The sequence below is a fragment of the Rhinatrema bivittatum genome, chromosome 2, assembly GCF_901001135.1.
Source record: "Rhinatrema bivittatum chromosome 2, aRhiBiv1.1, whole genome shotgun sequence".
Taxonomy (NCBI): Eukaryota; Metazoa; Chordata; class Amphibia; order Gymnophiona; family Rhinatrematidae; genus Rhinatrema; species Rhinatrema bivittatum.
The window spans coordinates 55,136,168-55,155,575 of record NC_042616.1 but is presented as its reverse complement, the minus strand read 5'-3'; the positions used below and the strand labels follow the sequence as shown (position 1 = coordinate 55,155,575).

At 45.0% G+C, this 19,408-nt stretch overlaps 1 protein-coding gene across 16 annotated transcripts in view; it reads right to left on the bottom strand.

The window, feature by feature from the left end:
* The window catches only part of MAP4 (microtubule associated protein 4), a 456,329-nt gene that overhangs the window by 149,990 nt on the left and 286,931 nt on the right, over positions 1-19,408 (bottom strand). For 13 of the 16 annotated variants that reach the window (XM_029588164.1, XM_029588168.1, XM_029588169.1 and 10 more), the window contains 2 exons: positions 7,533-7,667; positions 1,443-5,756 (listed from right to left, as the gene is read on the bottom strand). In XM_029588164.1, the coding sequence (XP_029444024.1) occupies positions 1,443-5,756; positions 7,533-7,667 (4,449 nt within the window). The remainder of the gene's footprint in view (positions 1-1,442; positions 5,757-7,532; positions 7,668-19,408) is intronic. The other 3 variants (XM_029588170.1, XM_029588171.1, XM_029588176.1) reach the window with 3 other exon arrangements.

Here is a 19,408-nt window from a genome sequence, read left to right as displayed (position 1 = left end):
CTGGTTTTCAGAGAGAAAGGTGGGGGAGGGGAAGAAAAAGCTGGCAAAGTCCATACAAATCTGACGTTATGGAATATTTTGCTTTCCTTTATATAATTAATCCTGAATGGATCATGAATATATACAGAAGGCAATTAGTTGTAATTAACTCTCCGTCTAGTCTCAGTCTAAAAAGGGTTCGCCTTATTGATCTGAAAAATAGAAACATGCTATGTGAAGATACAATAAGTCAAAGGGGGTTTGCCAATGACATGAGATTAAACCGCCATGCCAGCACAATTTTCTTAAGAGTGATGCCTTTTTGTAAAGCATAGGCCAAATGTCCTAAATGCTAAGAGCATCCACCCAGTCAGAGCAATACTTTTATGTATATGGTGTTCTAACTCTTAGTGGCCACCTCCACACAAGACTCTACACACATCTCAGTCCACAGATGGTATATACTATACACACATTCTCTCAAGATGCCATTTTTCTAGTTTCTATTACACACCATGAACATTTTACATAATTGCTCAAAAGAACACACATTTTTAATATATTAATTGGGAAATAAAGGAAGAAAAATTCCTCCAACAGTCTAGGAAGCTCAAAATACTACTTCCATTTTCAAAAAAGTGGTGAAGTCTGCACAAGTCAAACTTGAGAGCAGTAGTGCCCATAGTCAAGGCTTCATTTGTATTTAAGGAAGATTGCACCCCACTTGTGGGCAACAGTGCATGCACAGCATACCCGTATTTACCAAAACAGAACTACGTAAGAGTCCACACAAGGTTACAGAAGTCTCAAATCCTACTAGAGCATTAAGGTTAGTGACTGTGTACCATGCAAACAGGCTCTATGGGAGTCTCCGGAGGCTGGAAAGGTCTGCTTGCTCCAAGGCAGGCATATAAAGAAAGGACAGGCTTGCCAGGTCACCTTAGGGGAAAAAAAAAAAAAAAATGTAATGACTGGATGACTAGCTGCCCATTAGGACAAAATAATGCAGTGCAGGATTCAGGAAGCCTCTTGCTGAAGTCTTATGTCAAGTAAGTATCCAAGGTCAATATAAAATGATAGCTTTGGAAGCTTACATTACCTGCTTTTTTTTTTTTTTTTTTACCTTCTTGGAAAGGACGTCATTTAACATACTTGAGTCTTTAGCTTTAAGGGATACAGACATCAAGTTTATCAAATAGCTTATAGCAGAGAAATACTCTAGAGAGCTTTAGTGTCTAAAAGCAGCAGTACCTTTGCCCAAAACTTAAGTCTTATTAGCACAGTGTAACAAGGCAAGCAACAGGGCCAACAGCCTCCTTGGATCAGCCAGTTACAGTCATGCCATTTTCATGTGCGCTACAGAGCATTAGCAGTTGCACACTCATGCCAATGCACCCACAGGTTAGCAAGATCCAACACTCAAGCTGTCCGGGTTACTGCGGCTAAGGCCAATCACAACACACCTTTTTCTTGCCTTTGCCGACTTAAACTGCTGTCCTTCGGCTGTCTTGATCTCTCTCCATCAAGGATGGCAGGTCTTAGAGATGGAGCAACTCCTCTGGACTTTGTTGGTCTCATGTAACCTTTTATCTGCTCTGGGGCTCTGGCTTTCTTCTCTTTTGGCTCTTTTACCTTTTTGTGCTCAATCCCTTCACCTTCTTGCAGAGTTTGCTTCATGTAGGGTCTGTTAAGGTCAGATTCTAAAACTCCTTTATCATTTGGAGACACTTTAATTTCTTTTCCAGTGCTCACTGATGAACGTGACTTTAGTCCAGAATGCCCATAAGGGATATGTTCAACCTCACCAGTCTTAAAGCTTCTTTCTTCACTTTTCTCTTTCGTTGTAGGCATGACAATTTCACTTGCATCTGCCTCATTTTCCAAACTAACTGAATGCTCTGTGTTAATGCCACTGATTTTCTCAATACTGGTTTTAGTTTTTTCCTCATCCTCCACTGCAGCTAGAACAAGAGCATCTGTCTTCATTTTTAAAGTAGCAGGATGCTCTCCAGAGACCAAGTCAACTGCTTTGATTTCATCAACAAGCCCAGGTTTTGTTTTAGCCGCCACTGGAGCTAAAATGGGAGCATCTGCCTTCATTTCTAGGGTAGCAGGATGCTCTCCAGAGACCAAGTCAACTCCTTTGATTTTATCGATAAGCCCAGGTTTTGTTTTAGCTACCACTGGAGCTACAATGGGAGCATCTGCCTTCATTTCTAAGGTAGCAGGATGCTCCATAGACACCAAGTCAACTCCTTTGATTTTATCGATAAGCCCAGGTTTTGTTTTAGCTACCACTGGAGCTACAATGGGAGCATCTGCCTTCATTTCTAAGGTAGCAGGATGCTCTCCAGAGACCAAGTCAACTCCTTTGATTTTATCAATAAGCCCAGGTTTTGTTTTAGCTACCACTGGAGCTACAATGGGAGCATCTGCCTTCATTTCTAAGGTAGCAGGATGCTCTCCAGAGACCAAGTCAACTCCTTTGATTTTATCGATAAGCCCAGGTTTTGTTTTAGCCGCCACTGGAGCTAAAATGGGAGCATCTGCCTTCATTTCTAAGGTAGCAGGATGCTCCAGAGACACCAAGTCAACTCCTTTGATTTTATCGATAAGCCCAGGTTTTGTTTTAGCTACCACTGGAGCATCTGCCTTCATTTCTAGGGTAGCAGGATGCTCTCCAGAGACCAAGTCAACTCCTTTGATTTTATCAATAAGCCCAGGTTTTGTTTTAGCTACCACTGGAGCTACAATGGGAGCATCTGCCTTCATTTCTAAGGTAGCAGGATGCTCGCCAGAGACCAAGTCAACTCCTTTGATTTTATCGATAAGCCCAGGTTTTGTTTTAGCCGCCACTGGAGCTAAAATGGGAGCATCTGCCTTCATTTCTAAGGTAGCAGGATGCTCCAGAGACACCAAGTCAACTCCTTTGATTTTATCGATAAGCCCAGGTTTTGTTTTAGCTACCACTGGAGCTACAATGGGAGCATCTGCCTTCATTTCTAAGGTAGCAGGATGCTCTCCAGAGACCAAGTCAACTCCTTTGATTTTATCGATAAGCCCAGGTTTTGTTTTAGCCGCCACTGGAGCTAAAATGGGAGCATCTGCCTTCACTTCTAAGGTAGCAGGATGCTCCAGAGACACCAAGTCAAGTGCTTTGGTTTTATCAATAGGCCCAGGTTCCATTTTGGCCTCCACTGCAGTTACAGTAGCAAACTTGGGAGCATCTGCCTTTGTTTCCAAAGTAGCAGGATGCTCTACAGAGACAAATTCAATTACTTTTCTCTCACAAGGAAAATTGGTTTTAGTTTTATCCTCCACAGGAACGATGCATGGAATTTTAGGAGCATCTAACTTAATGTCCAAACTGATCAGAGGATCTGAGATAGACTCAACCTCCTTAATGTCATGAGCAACAGTGGTTTCTTTAGGACTCTCCTCGGATGAAGGCAGTGTGAAAATATTAGCAGTCTCTCCCTCAATTTCTACACTAGCTGAAAATTCCAAAGCAGTGGATTTAATTGCCATAATTTGATCAGTAATATCTGTTTTAGTTTTGCCATAATCTCTGCATTCAGTGGAAGCGGTATGTTTAGCTACAGTAACATCCAAAGTAGCTAAAGGCTCCGATTGGATCAGTTTTAACCCCTTTATTTTATCAACATAATCTTTCTCTCTCTTGTCCGTTTTCATACACACGGAAGGCTCACTTACATTTCTCTGAATGCCTACATCATCTGCATGCTCTAAGGAAAGACCTTCAACCTTCACTGTTTTTTCAGCACTATTTGGTGTTTTTTTGCCTCTCGTTTGCGCTACACTGGGAGTTTCTACTTTAATTTCTAAATGAGAGGAAGGCTCTTTAGATATTTCAATGTCTTTGCTTACTTTGTCCTCCAGTGGGGCTACAGACTGAATCTTAACTGCCTTACTGTCCAAACTGCGTGGGCGCTTTAAAGAGCCACGTTGAGTCTTCTTGTTCCCATAAAATCCTGATTCTTTGCCTCTATTTTCCATCAATGATAGATCTACATTCTCTACTTCAACAGTACTGGCCTTATTCAACAGTACTGGCTTCTCTGAGGGTATGTTTTTAAACCCCTTGTCTTTGCCATTAGCAAAAGATACTCTCTCTTTTTCCACTAAGGATGGCTCAACCTGAATCTGTGCTTTACCTACATCTGTTGTACTTTTTACTACCTGCTTCAAAGAGAAGTCTATTTCTTTTCTATCTTTAGGTGTATCTCTCAGTTTACCAAAGACAGACCCCTGCATTTCTGCAGTAGCTGCCTTCTCCACATTAACTGCCCCCATGGACATACATATATCAGCTTTATTTTTAGCATGAGTAACTGTTTCAGTCTTATTGTCCATTAATGCTACTATGGGAACCTCTATCGCAGGCTCATCTTTTTTGTCCTTCACCATACACTCCATGAAAGTACTGCCAACCTTGGTTTTGTCCATGAAACCAGTCTCTCTAGTTTCTACATCAGCTATTGTGCCTGGCAAGATCCAGGCTCCCAAGGGGTCCTCTTTAGTCTGAAAAGTCACTGGCTGCTCTGATGCAATGTTTTTAACATCTGGGCTCAGATCAATAAATCCCAATTCTTCAGCCCTATCCTTTGCATTGGTTACTGCAGGACCCTGAACGCTACCTGTGTTGGCACTACTCTCCAAAGACTCGGGAACCTTCTTTCTTTTATCAGTGCCACGAGACTTTTTAGGTTTGCTGGCTTTTCCTGCTCCACCCAGAACTTGTACCTTAGGTATATCCATCTCAACAGGTTGACCTGGAACAGGAAGTTCAACATTCTGGTTTTGATCATATTTAATTGGACCAAGATGTACATTAATTGACTCAGTGTTGTCCTCAACTGCTCCAAAATGAGCTTGCTCTTCCACAGCATCAGTTTTCACTGGATGCACCGATGAGGCAAATTGATTAATCTCACTGTCAATGAAACTTTCTTTGGAGACCAAAGGTGAAACAGTATCTCCGGCTCCTTTCACGCTGCATTCTGAAACTGCAGTCATATGCTCAGAGCTGCTCTTGCTTTTGCCTTTAAATGCAGTTCCTTCAGATTTGGCTACCACCTGCGTTGCTATAAGAGGCTCTGGGTTTGTCTTCTCTCCACTACTTTCCAGTAGCTCCCCAGGCTCTTGATTCAGCTGGCTTTCGGACTGAAAAACCAAGCGGTCATCTTTCATAGCTTCTCCTTTGGCTTCCTTACCAACCTTCTTAGAATCCTCAACAGGTATAAGCAGGTCCTTGCTTTTCAAGGGTTGTGTTGTACTTGAGATATTTTGAACACCCAGCATGCCCATGTCCGAGCATGGTAGAACTTGTATACCTTCTCCACTTTCAGCTGGCATGACAAAGGAGACATCTGATTTCTGTACTTCAGTTGCAGACGGAATAGTGCCCGGGTCGTTAGAACAGACCACGTTTCCAAGCTGCTCCATTGCTTTAGGCTGTGTGCTTTTTTTCTGTTTTGGTTTCCGCTTCTTTCTTTTCATCATCACTGGAGCACCTTCTGCATCCCAGACATCTTTCACCATCTCCCTCCTGGTTTCTGCGAGTTCTGCTGCTTTTTTGTGTAGAGCCCTAGTTCTAGAGGCCATGCCAGTGACAGAACCGGATTCCACCTCCAGGGTAGGGTCAAGGCTCTTCTGTTGTGGGAGACCTACCCGAACTTCCTCTAGGAGATTTGAAACAGGAAATGCTGCAGGTTTTGCCCTGCGGTCACTGGGTTTGTAAGTCTGCCTTATGGACGCTGTAGGTACAACAGGAAACATGAAGTTTGCTCAAGTTCTAAAACCTACAAAAGGACGAGTAAGCTATAGTTTAATCTATTGATTGCTCATGAAATCTAGCATACACACCTGTCCCATAAAGATCAAAATGTATTCATTTTTGGGCTGGTTGGGGGGAAGATGGTAAAAGTGGAGTAGCAAACAGCTTACTGCTTCCACACTGCCACTGAAATACGGGAAAGCACCACAGCAAAAGCCCTGAAAGGGAAGCCCTTGCAGATTTCTAATATAAGCACATTCGCATTAAATTTATGCATGGATAATGGCCTGCTGTTGGTGCTCAGCACTCAAGTCTGAATCATTCATTGGCAATGCTTTCTATGTCTTCCCCGCCCCCCCCCCCCCCTCAGACATCACTGCCATGAAGAAAGCTGCTACATACATATTTGTTGACTTATTTCCATCTCAGAGCTGCTTACATTTTGTTAAGTCAAACACTTTATGACCATTTGAGTAATTTTATGAACAAACCCCTTTTCCTAATGTACACTTCCAGCTAGAAAGAGGGATTCAGTTCTTTATTCTGCAAGATCAAGACGGGCATTCATTTAATTCATTTGGACCAGATGTTCCAGGTGTCCAAATTAAAAAGGCTCCCCTCCCCCACACCTCTTCCTCAGATTAAAGATAAGGCACAAAACATTTAAAAATTTAAGATGGGCACAAATTACATTTTAGGAGTGCCATGAATACCAAAAGCCTGTGCAACCTGCGGGTAATTCCCCTATGAAGTGGGCTGTAAGTGGATCCTGGATGCAGGTGCATATTTCTCCAATTCTTGAGGATCTTTGTAGATCTAGGAGAGTAATTCACTACATCTCAACAGACATTAAACACTACAATGAGGGGTAAAGAACACAAGAACAAATTGCCATGCTGGTCAGGCCAAGGTTCATCAAGCCCAGCATCCTGCATTTAGGATCAGAATCCTAAATGGAAACTTATTTTGCCCATCTCAATGCAAAAATCACAGGATAAGGGGGAATGGGTATTTGATTAGATAGTTTAAAAAAAAAACCCAAACAAAAAAAAAACAAACCTAAGCAGCTTCTTCCTTTTTTGGGCTCCTAGCTTACTGAGAACCTGCCCCAACTAGGCCTATGACACCGCAAGTCCCCATTTGCAGCTTAAGAGTATTTCACCATTTACATTCCTTTACTCCCCCCCCCCCCCCCAATCAGTCATGGTAGCAACAGAGTTAGGGATCCACCCATGGATACGGCTGCTGCATGATGGCACTTCCACTTTGAATTGTGAATGTTGCCTTTGGTGGTCAAACAAACAGAAGGCAAGTCAGGAAATCAAATTGCAGTCTTCCATATGGCAACAGCAGGTGGCTTTATGTTTTGAAGTACTTGGGATCCAGGCTTAGAGAGACGTACTAGTGAAAGATAAGCGCGTGGCGATTCTGAGCTGACATCGGTTTGGAATTCTTGAGCAGTAAACAAGGCGGTGTCCCGTCCCCCCTCCCCCCCCCCAGCACAGTGGTGAAACCAGCAGAGAAGATCGGATACGGATCGGCAATTCTCAAACCTCAGTTATAGAAGCTGGGGCAAGGAAAGCTTGGACACAAGATCACAATCACCAGGCATGCCAGTGCCCAGGTTAAAATTAACCCCCCCCCCCCCCTTGTTGAATGGGTGGTATTTTTACAACCACCAACAGCGAGGAACAGAAGAGGAAAAAAAAATGTTAGAGTTATAAATCAAATATCCTATTTGCTGTAGTTCCTTTACCTGCTGAATCCTGGGCAGGTTCTGTGTGTCCAACAAGCTCAGTTTCTTTTTCCTCCTCCTTTGGACTGGCACCCTCGAGGGCAGGAGCTGCTGCTGCTTCCGGCAGACAGACTTTAGATTCTGGGAATTTTTCCGCTAGAGAGAAAAAAATATCCCTCTGCTTGTAACTGAACAAATGTACAAATATCATGTGTGTGTCAGGTTAAAGCAGTACTACAGACGTGCTCGAAATCACTGACTTCTGGTTTCTTGGCTCTCATCCTCCTGCTTTCTACCTTATTCCTAAACCTTCTGTCTTACGAAACATTTCTTGGGTCATTTTCAGGTTTCAGTATGCCCGAGACAGACATCTGCCCACTTTATTATTGTAAGGTACTTAAATCTGAGTATTTGTGATAGCCAAGTATATGTAAAAACCATACAGAACTGCATACAGTGTTATTATAGGCAGAGCTTACGAACAGGCTGCCAAGTTGTATTAATAAGTTTACAGCCCTATAGTAACTGATAGCAGAAAGGAGCAACCCGGCCATCCAGTCGTGCCCACTTCGCCTGTCCGCACAGATAAGGATGCATATCCCAGCCGCCAGTCAGAGCGTGGCCACCTATAAGATTTCACCTTCCCCCAGGACTGTGTTGGGGCTCTGCAATCTTGGGTAGAAGAGCAGACAAGTTCCTCTCAGTTCCCTCCAGCACCCGCGCCCCCCCTCCCATGTCCAACCACAAAGCTAAACCTAAATAGCCAACATGAGGGTGTCTATTGCCCAAACATCTGGCCTAGGTGCCCCTGTATAGCCTGCCAGGCAGACCCAGTTTATGCAAGCATTTCCGCTAGGATTTACATAGTAAGGGACGGCAGATAAAGACCAAAATGGTCCATCCAGTCTGCCCAACAAGGTCTTTTTTTTGTTTTGTTTTTTTTTAAGGATAGTTACTTCCACCCCGTGCAGGTTACCCCCACGCCTTTTGGTAAGGGTAGTTATTACAGAACTTACAGCCTCTGTCAGCCAAACCTAGCTTATAGTTGATTCTCCCTTCACAGCCTGTCAGACAACCCAGCCACGAGGAGGACACCACCACCGCCAGGATTTCTAACACTAACTGGCAGCCCCAACATTAAATCCGCTAGTCAGATGAGTAGGTTGCTATGTCTAAGTGTGGCACTAGATCATGCTTTCTACTTCTCTCCACTCTTAGCAACTAAGGATCCTCTTGTGCTTATACCGTGCCCATTTAAAACGTCACCGCCCACCTAGAAAAGGTGTTACACACTTCCAACCACACATTCAGTGACAAAAATATTTCATGACAGCTCTCCTCAGTCTATTTCAGTTTTTCAGACAAAAAGGCCAAGCAGCTAATGATTAAAAAAAAAAAAAAATACAATTCAGTACATCATATCATATCATGACCCCCCCCTTGTTCTAGAACATCCTCTCTTGAAACAGGTTTGTGCCTTGTGCCTTATTAATGGTGAATGTCTCATACCTCCCATCTTGCTTTCCTAGGGTACACCTTTACATTTCTAAGTCTCCTCTCATAGGACTTTACACAGACCCCACCCCATTGACAGCCCTTCTTTGGACCACCTCAGATCAATCTAGATCCTTCTGGACGAAAGGCCTCCAGAATTGGACTCTCTACTTCAGGGGGAGTTCGCACTAATGACTGGTCTATCAGCACAATTTTTTTTCTCTTTTGTTAAAGTAGTTATGCTCTCTTTATGCACATTAGCATCCCCTCGGCTCTGGCCGCTGCCTTACTGTGCCATTGCCCAATCTAGAAATCAGATAAATCCCAAGCTTTTCTTCTCTGTGGACATCAGCCCGTCACCTTTGCGGCAACTCTGCCTCTTTTGCCAGCTGAGAATCCATACAAGCAGCTGAAACCCCCCCCCCCCCGCAAGCTTCTGCACATCACCACTTCAGTCCATCCACTCCCCTCAGGCCTGTCTAGGTTGAAGATCTTATCTGCCAGATTCTTCCTCCAAATATCAAATCAAAGATTGAGCAGACTCAGCCCCCCCCCCCCCCAAAAAAAAGACTGATCCTTTGAGACACCCCCGCTAAAAATGTTTTCCTCAAAGGGAATTTATTATTAGGCCTCTGCCATTTATCCTCCGACCAGTTTATAAACCCAGTCCACCACCTTGGGGGTCCATCCACAGGCTGCTCAAGTTGTAAGCCCCGGTATTAAAGCCACATCCAAGGCACATTAGCCTTGTTCTAAATTTTCTAGTCGCCCAAAGAAACCTATTGGATTCACCCCAAACTATCTCCCTTTGGTAAAGAATTAAAAAATGTCAGCTGTGTACACACACACATACAGGAGAATCCAAATTTGAACAAAGTGATTCAGGTTTACTCCAGAAGCCATGTTGGCCCGATCGCCGTTTCCTCATGGTTAAACAATGAGCCGTCACACACGCAAGCAATCTATTGTATCAATCATCTGCTGCTTTACCATATGCTCGACCATGCCCAACAAAAACACCTACAGGGTTTCAACGAGCCGCTTAGGGACCAACAATGGCCTCAGCTTCTCATTCCTCTCAGCGGCCACCCGAACTGAAAATTCCAGCCTGCAGAGAGAACTCCTTTTCAAAGCTTTCTGACATTAAACCAGAGCTGTGTAATATAAAGCCTCGACTGAGTAAAATTATTGAAGGGGGTGGGATAAGCTAGTGGGCACAGGCACTTCATTATTAAAATCACCAAAATTACTCTTGTGGTTTTAGGGTACATTCTGAAAGGCTCAGTCAGGACACATGTGGGTTATAAAAACAAAACAAAACAAAAAACCTGGCATCACAGGGGTGAACTGGCTGAATGAGCAGAAGCAGATTTTCTGTCACCTGGAAGTAGATGCAATTCTTTTACCTTCACTAAAGAGAAGTGGAGCTGGTGCTGCTTCCCCACAGGAAGGGAGGTATTTCAGAGGCATGGCTTTAAATTACAAATTTGAAGATGTGCATTTATTTATTTATTTTTAATTGTGTTTTGGGGGGTTTTTTTGGCCTCAGTTCAGACAAGAAAAAATCAATATGCCACTGCTACAGCGATTGTAACTATAATCAATAAATCATGAGCTGTTGCTCGATCGCTGGAATAATGTATATTTTCTTAATAAAGTGAGTTTATTTAAAAATTGTTTAAAATAAAGATTTTTATGACACCTACTCTATACCGTGTATGTGTGAATTAATTTGTTGTTTGTATGTTATATATTAACAATATAAAGGAATTGGAGGAAAGTTTCATATAAATTCGTTGGTGTCTCCGCACCACGATTATGTGGTGTTATAATCATTAACTATCCCCCTCCTCCTATGTGAGTTTTTTGTAAAAAATTTTTAAGAATTACTTCACCTCTGTAACCTCTTCCGTGTGGTGAGCATCAAATAATTTTTATACCATGACTGTGTTTTATACCGAGAGCTCTAGACTCTCTACTATAGACTATAAACTATAAAGGAGTAAAGTTCAGACTTCCCTTTAAAGTGTTGGTTGTGTTGTCCAATTTCAGACGATGGTCCCGACACAGCCGATCTGTGTTTCAGACTGATTGTCTTTCTTCAGGGATGTAGAACGTTATAATGCAACCAACTTTAACCGAATCTGAGAAAACTCCATTGAAAAAAGTCCTCTAGCAATCTTAAATGAATGGCAACCAACACTTTAAAGGGAAGTCTGAACTTTACTCCTTTATAGTTTATAGTCTATAGTAGAGAGTCTAGAGCTCTCGGTATAAAACACAGTCATGGTATAAATATTATTTGATGCTCACCACACGGAAGAGGTTACAGAGGTGAAGTAATTCTTAAAAATTTTTTACAAAAAACTCACATAGGAGGAGGGGGATAGTTAATGATTATAACACCACTTAATCGTGGTGCGGAGACACCAACGAATTTATATGAAACTTTCCTCCAATTCCTTTATATTGTTAATATATAACATACAAACAACAAATTAATTCACACATACACGGTATAGAGTAGGTGTCATAAAAACCTCAGTTCAGACAAGGCAGCCAGGGCCAGCACTGCAGAATGGGGAAGGAACAGCCGCCAAAACCTGGGACTTTGCATACAAATTCACAGAGCAAAACATTCCCAGTATATGGGTGTTCCCAAACAAGTTAATTCTTAGCAAAGGTTGAGGCAGACCAATGACCAGATCCCTTCCCTTTTATTTTTTTTTTATTAATACCCCTGGTTTATTTTAGGTTTTGCATTCAAGGACTGGCTAGAAATGGCAGCTGCACGTCACCCTTGCCTCAGCCTGGCACCTGTGTGTGTTCCCCATACAGATAAAAAAAAGACACTGCGAGACCCAATTTAACTTCCAGCACACCACTCTACCATTAGGTGGGAAAACTGGTAGCTGCTGGATTACCAAATTTCAAACAAATCTGCCACAAACGCTTACAGCAACAAAGCAAGTCAGAACGAAGGAGTCCGGTACCAAGAAAGGAGAATCCATGACTCTCGACTATGAATTTAAGGGTGCATACTGTAGGAATCCAGAACTGGCTCATAAAAGCCCAAAGTTTTTAAATCAGCAGCACTTAAGGGTTAACGGTCAGGACTGGGAGCATCTTAACCCTCATTCCCCTTAGCTCCTGGCATCAAGAATAACCAGCCCATGCAACCCATCCCAAGTGTCTAAGTTAAGCAGTAAGATGCTCATGCTTTTGGGAACGAACAGCAGTTAACACTAAGTGGGAGTGGCACTGGACCACTGTGGGGGGTGACAGGGGCAAGACCTGGACTGAGGGCAGCCACAGTGACAATGACAAAGGGTGCCAAGGTGATACTAACATCGAAAACGAAACCCGTATAAAAATAAGACTGTCTGATGGCTGCCCGATCGCAAGCTACGCAGAAGCCTACCGAAGCCATCTCCCGTCTCAACTTTCTGGGCTCCGCACACTGCCAACAGGCCAGGTGCCAAGACCTCACCAGCATATTTCCTGCTGGGCGTCACACCCTGCAAACGGCCTCCCATTTCTATAGCAGGAGTGACCCAGCAGCCTGACCAAATACGTGTGCATTAAAGAGTCCAGCAGAAGTGTAAGGAAGCTGCAGGGGAGGCCCGGTAAAGAAGAGTTTCCAAATTTTGTTTTAGTCCCACATTTCCAGCAGCCCTGGCTGCTACTAAACATGCAGGCATTGCGGTCAATCGCTTCATTCCAGCAGTCACAAACCCTACCATTACCGATCTGAGCACAAATCAAAGCTTAAAAAAAAAAGCGAGAGCTGCAATAATCTGCTTCCCTTGAAACAGGCGATTCATGCAGCCCTCAATTTATAACCATCGCCCAAATTAAAAAAAATATATATATTTTCTAAACTGTTGCCTCTGCCTTGTCCATGCAGAGCCTTCAGACCTTGAAACAAGCTTGCTCGCCTTCCCTTTCCCAATTTTTGATGTTTGATAAATGTGTTACCCTCAGTCACATGTGTGAATCTCATGAGCCAGGCTGGAAGCAGCATGGTCTGCATCTTCACACACAAAATCTCAAGTCACGTTAAACCACCTAAGGATTCTATTCTTATACGCTCAGAATGAAAGGTTACTGGAAGGGAAGCCCCACAGCACTACTGAGCAGTAGACTCCGGTAAAAGCTTGCTGGATTTTAGATTTAATTACTCGCCTTTCCAAATCTGAGTTAAATTCAGCTGAAGCTGTTAGGGCCCTTTCTCCAGAGAGGTTTACCATCTAAAGAGTCTATTTACTAAGCTGCAGTGTTTTTCCCCCTCTAGGGAAAATCCCACAGGACTCACTGAACTGCAGTGATCTATACCACGGCTTTGTAAGCCCCTGTGGTATTACTGCCAGGAAAGATACCACACCGGAGTGGCCCCTAGTGACCGGCGCACAATGGTGCCCCCACAGCCCAAAGCTGCTGTCTCAAATGGCATCAGTGGCCCTCCCACCCCCCTCAATTGCGTTCAAACCGGGGAGGGGGGTGGGGGGGTGTCACATGAAAACCCCTATCCCATCACCTCTTGAGGAAATATATTTTTTTTTGTATATATATTTTTTTTAATATATTTTTTTATATTTTTTTTATATATATATTTATATATATTTATATTTATTCGGGGAAAAAGAAAAAAGCACTCACTTATCAATTAATCATACAAAAGATATATGTTTTTCCTAAAATGATTATGCTTAACAATACAATGAAATATTGATTTTTTAATTTTTACATAAAACCAATATCAATCCCTAATACATCGTTGATTACTTTATTTCCACATAACAATTGTCACTAGACGTTATTTTGAACCCAAGTCCTCATAACCCTCAACTCTGTTCTGCTTCTTACCTCAATCTTTCCCTTAATGCCCTTTACATCACCTTTACATCTCTCCAAGTAAATTCCCCTGAAGAAGCCAGGTTGGGGAAACAAGGCCCTTGTTGGGATAGAAGATAAAATTATGTAAATGGAACACACCACTAATAAAGGAGTTAGAATTATGTTGTTAGAAACCTAAGAGTTAGGAGCATAAAATATAGTGGTGTTTTTCATTATAAAAGACCAACTACAACATTAATGTGTTTTGGTGATGTAAAGGGACGCCATTGGGAGAAGTGGAATTTGAACCCTGGCTTCCATGGTTCTCAGCCCAATTCTCTAGCCACCACGCTATTCCTTCACTAACAACACCCCCCCCCCCCCCCCTTTCCATTGGGTGTGCTTCAGAGATAACACTATCCCGGGGAAGGAGAAGTTGCTGCTACCACTGTGTCGGTACCTGCTGGCCATACTGAGCAAAGCCACATCTGAAGGTTCCTAGGCCATGCTGACACTTTTCTGTCTGGAGAGAAGGGGAGAGGGGAGGAGGAAAGGAGAAATTACTTACCTGATAATTTGGTTTTCCTTAGTGTAGACAGATGGACTCAGGATCACTGGGGTTATGCTCCCCTGCCAGCAGATGGAGACGGAGTCATTTTTCAAAGCTGACATCACCCTAGATACACCCTTGCATTGACCTCAGCCCTTCAGTATTCTCTTCAAAAGCCACTGTAGACATACTATTGAGAAAAACTCAACCAAACACTGAACCCCAGTAAGAAAATAGATGTCCTGATCTAGGGGCTGGATGACAGCTTACCCGTAATCTCTTGGAATAGACATCCACTCCACGGGCGAATCCTTGGCACAGTTCTTGGGCAGCTGTGGGTGGGATGCTCAGTCCATCTGTCTAAGGAAAACGAAATTATCAGGTAAGTAATTTCTCCATTTCATAGTGTGCATCAAATGGACTCAGGATCAATGGGATGTACAAACGCTAATCCCAATCGGGGTGGGAGGCTGCCCGCAGTCTGGTTAACACTGCCCTTGCAAAGGCTGAATCCTCTCGGGCCTGTACATCCAGGCGATAGAAGCTGGAGAAGGTGTGCAAGGAGCACCATGTCGCTGCTTGGCAGATGTCGACGGGAGACAGCAGTCTAACTTCCTCTCATGAGACCACCTGAGCCTTAGTGGAATGAGTTTTAACCTGAGAAGGTAATGGCTTTCCTGCCTCCACCTCCTTAATCCAGTGAGCTATGGCAGCCCACGAAGCTGGTTTGCCCTGCTTCCTTCCACCGTGAAGGACAAACAGGCAGCCTTGTCTTTTGGACCGGTTCTGAAACTTCCAGATACCACACCAAAAGCCTACTGATATTCAAATGGCGGAGGTAGCATTCTTCTGAGTCCTTGTGCTTATCTAGGGATGGCAACAAAATTGAACTAATTCAAATAAAATAAAACGGTATGAAGCTAACACTCCTGGAATCATCCGGAACGGTTCCCAATACAATGGCTGTAGTTGAGATGCGATGTGCTGAGCATTTAGCCACCAGGAACACCATCTTCAAGATTAATAAACGCAAGGAAAGACTGCGCAGCAGCTGAAAGGAGGGTCCTGCCAAAAAATCTAATACTAGATTAAGATTCCAAAAGGGAACCAGCTATTGTACGGGTGGCCGGAGGTGCTTCACCCCTTTCAGAAAATGGGCCACGTCCGGATGAGCCGACAGGCGGGTTCCGTTCACCTCACCCCTGAAACAGGAGGGAGCCGCTACCTGGACCTTGAAGGAGTTAAGGGTCAAACCTTTAGTCCAGTCATCCTGCAAAAAATTCCAGAATTAGTGGGATTTTGGCCACCCAAGGGGAGACACCACGTTCCTCGCACCAGGACTCAAATATTCTCCAGACCCGCACATACACTAGGGACAGAGAACTTCCATGTGCAGAGTAATGTGGCAATTACTGTCGCAGAATATCCTTGGCTTCATCAGGCAAGCCCTCCCAAGGGCCAGACTAAGACAGAATCAAGTCAGATCCTTGTGAAGGACTGGTCCCTGCTGTAGCAGGTCCCTGTGCGGTGGGGGGTCCTCCACCAGGAGTCTCCCCATGTCCACATACCACAATGTCTGGGTCAATCTGGAGTTACTTAGTAGGATAATCCCTGTGGTGCTCAATTCTGTGAATGACCCTGCCCAGCAGGGGCCATGGAGGGAAGGCGTATAGCAACTCTTCTTCAGGCCAGATCTGAACGAAAAAGTTAATTCCCAGGGACCACTGATCTCTTCTGCGACTGAAGAATCACATGTGAGATGCGGCCAGCAGGCCAATGGATGGGAGACCCCAGCAATCTACTATGAGTTGAAAAGCTCTGGCAGACAATGCCCACTCTCCTGGATCCAGATGAACTTCCTGCAGCCACCACTGGAGCCGAGAACATACTCCCATCAGTAAGTGGAGGAGAATTGAATAGTCTTGAGACTGTGGATTCCAATGTGAAAGTAGTGAGCACTGAAGTAGTTGCATGTGTGCCCTCTCCCATGGTTCTACCGCCAGTGTTTCCGGCAAACCAAGAACTTGGAGATAGCTTCACACCCTCTGGCTAATCATGCTCATCAACTGACGCACTTGGACATTAACTTCCTTATCCGCATGGTCGGAAGGAAGACCTTGCCCTGCTTTGTGTTGAACCAGACTCCCAGATTTTCAAGGACTTTTGAGAATACTTTTGTCCAGGTTTACGACCCAACCGAGTTCCTGAAGGAGAGAGGTCACCCAGAGACTCTCTTCCATGGACTTGGCCCAGATCAACCAGTCATCCAAGTACAGGTGCACCAGGATTCCCTCTTTTCTCAATGCTGCTGCTACAACCACCATAATCTTGGAAAATATTCTGGGAGTGGTGGCCAGGCCAAAGGGCAGAGCCCGGAACTGATAATGGCGACCCAGTACCGCAAGTGTAGGGAATGTTGGTGTTCTTGACAGACTGGAATATGCAGGTGGGCCTCGGATAGGTCCAGGGAGATTAAGAACTCTCCCGATTGTAAAGCCATTATCACGGACCGCAGAGTTTCCACGCGGAACTGATTCACTCGTAGATGTCTGTTGATGCTCGAGGTCCAGGATAGTGAGAAAGGAACCTTCCCTTCTTGGGTACAATGAAATAATGCACCGTATTTTCCTGGGGCACAGGTACTGGGATTATAGCCAGTATCCTGAGGAATCTTAAAAAAGAGTAGTCTCCACTGCCTGCTTCTTGTGCTGGGAGTGGCAAGGAGACATCACGAATATGTCCCAAGGAGTGCTGTGAAATTCCAGCACATATCCTCATATGATCTCAGTACCCATTTGTCTAAGTGATCGACCCACCTCTGGTAGAAGAGGGACAGTTGACTCCCTATCTCCTCATTCAGAGGGAGGAACAGCAAAATTTCATTGAGGGGTTCGGGACGAACCTAAACCCAAGTCTCTTGGGCTGTCGACTATGAAAGGACTGAAAACTCCCAAAGGGCCAAGACCTCTGAAATCTCGAGTTTCTGTATGGACGAAAGCATTGGGAGCCCCTGGATAGTCCCCTCATAAGCAAGGGATGCTGTAACCGCTTTCTCATCTTCTAGTAGGCAGGGAACTGGAGATGCACCCCATTTACTGGACAGTTTTTCCAATTCGCTTATGAAAAGGAGTGATCCTTTAAAGGGCATCTTTGTAAGATTTGCCTTGGAGGTTGCGTCTGATGACCAATTCCGCAGCCACAACTGTCTTCTGGCCGCCACCACTGAGGCCACCCAAGCCCACATCAGGTAAAAAGGTGGCACAGGGTTCCATAACCACTCTGAAATTCACCCCCGAGTCATCCATCTTTTGAGAGAGGAGTAGGCACAAACGAGGTACCAGGGAACAAGAAGCAATCTGTAAGGTCATTGCTATTGTGTCAAAGGCCTGTTTAAGGATGGACTCCATCCTTCTATCATGCTCATCCTTTAAGGCCTCTCCTCCCTCCACTGGGATGATAGTTCACTTAGACAGCACAGTCCAGTACATCCACTTCAGGGAAATGCAAACGCTCTCACTGCCGGATCCAGTGAGTATAGAGCTTCTAACGCTTATCCCCCTTTAGAACTTGCTTCTGGGGCATCCCATTCCAGGTCAAGCTCCTCCTGGATGGCTACCAGTACTGGAAAGAAGAGGCTTTCCATAGGGAAAGAAGAATGGTATTCTTCTTTGGCTCCGTCAGAGTCCACCCCAGGAACTCCTAAGCATCTTCAGGGTCTGGGGAACCAGGGCCGGCAATTAGTCTCTATGGAAAAGACGCAACATGGTCCGATACAGCTCTAAAACAGGGTGAATTTCCTTATCTTCCAAGGAATCTGCATCCTCCTCTTCATCTGTACCATCTGAGTCCCTGCCAGAGATACCCCTTGGGTAAGGCGAGGCATGCCTCAAGGTCTGCCAATAGGACTGGGAGAGGGAGGGCTTACTGGCTGAGGATCTGTCCGGACAGGGGCAAGTGAGGTAGCAGACTCCACCTGTACAAAGGCTTGAAGGCCCTGGAAAAATTCCACCCAAGAGAAGGCAGCCGGGTCCCTGCCTAGCCCAGGAGGTACTGTGGTAGGAGCCACTGAATTTCCCTCTCTCCCATGGATAACTCGGTCCTGGGGGTACTCAAATCCGGGGTACTTCCAAGTTAAGGCTGTAGCTAACCCAACTTCTGAACGGGATGAGCCAGGCTTAGCAAAGTCCTGGGAGGCCAACTCCCCCTGGGGCTTCCTCACAGTGCTGACAAATTGGGATCGGGGTCAGACCGTGAAGCCCTAATATCACAAGCAGCGCGCAGACAGAAAGGCGCTTATGTTTCTTAGCTGCTGGAGCCATTGGTGGTAGTAACTGTGTTCTGTCTGCTCGCGCTTAAACATTTATGTGCACAGATTTCAGGTGCTTAGGCGGGACGCAGCAAGGCGCACGCACAGCTCACGTGCCCGGCTTTACCTGTATTCTATGCTTAGTTGGTGGACGCATGGGTGTGAAGTTATGCGCACAGCGCGTGCGCAGAGCCAACATTCTATGGAGGGCAATACAGCATGCGCAGAGATGCGCGCAAGATGGCACCGCCGCAGCCTACCACACAGTGTGCCTACCAAGCCTAAAGCAGGGCCTAGCCCACCAGGGGGCCGGCTCAACCCGCTCGGAAGCCCGCTTCCTCTTACCCCAATGGGGATCAGGAACGATGTCGGTCTGGCACACCGAGCAAGGAGACCAGAGGAAGTCTTACCAAAACCCCTCCAAATGTCTCTGAATCAGGAGGTAAAAATTTTTTTTAGGCGTGCCTGGGCTCGGCACTTACCGGCTGGGTACAGAGAGTCTCTGGCTGCGGGGGAAAAGGGCTTTCATCGCCACACTCCGCTTCCTGTACCCACCTGCCTTTAAGCTGCTAAAGCAGCAAATTCCACGCCGGGAACCGGCTGCTGGACCAAGGCACACCTCTGAAGGATCTTTGAAATCGCCTCAGGAATTCTCAACTGGGAGAGGGACCTTCAGATATCACCGCAGGAGAGAAGGGCTCAATTTTTTTC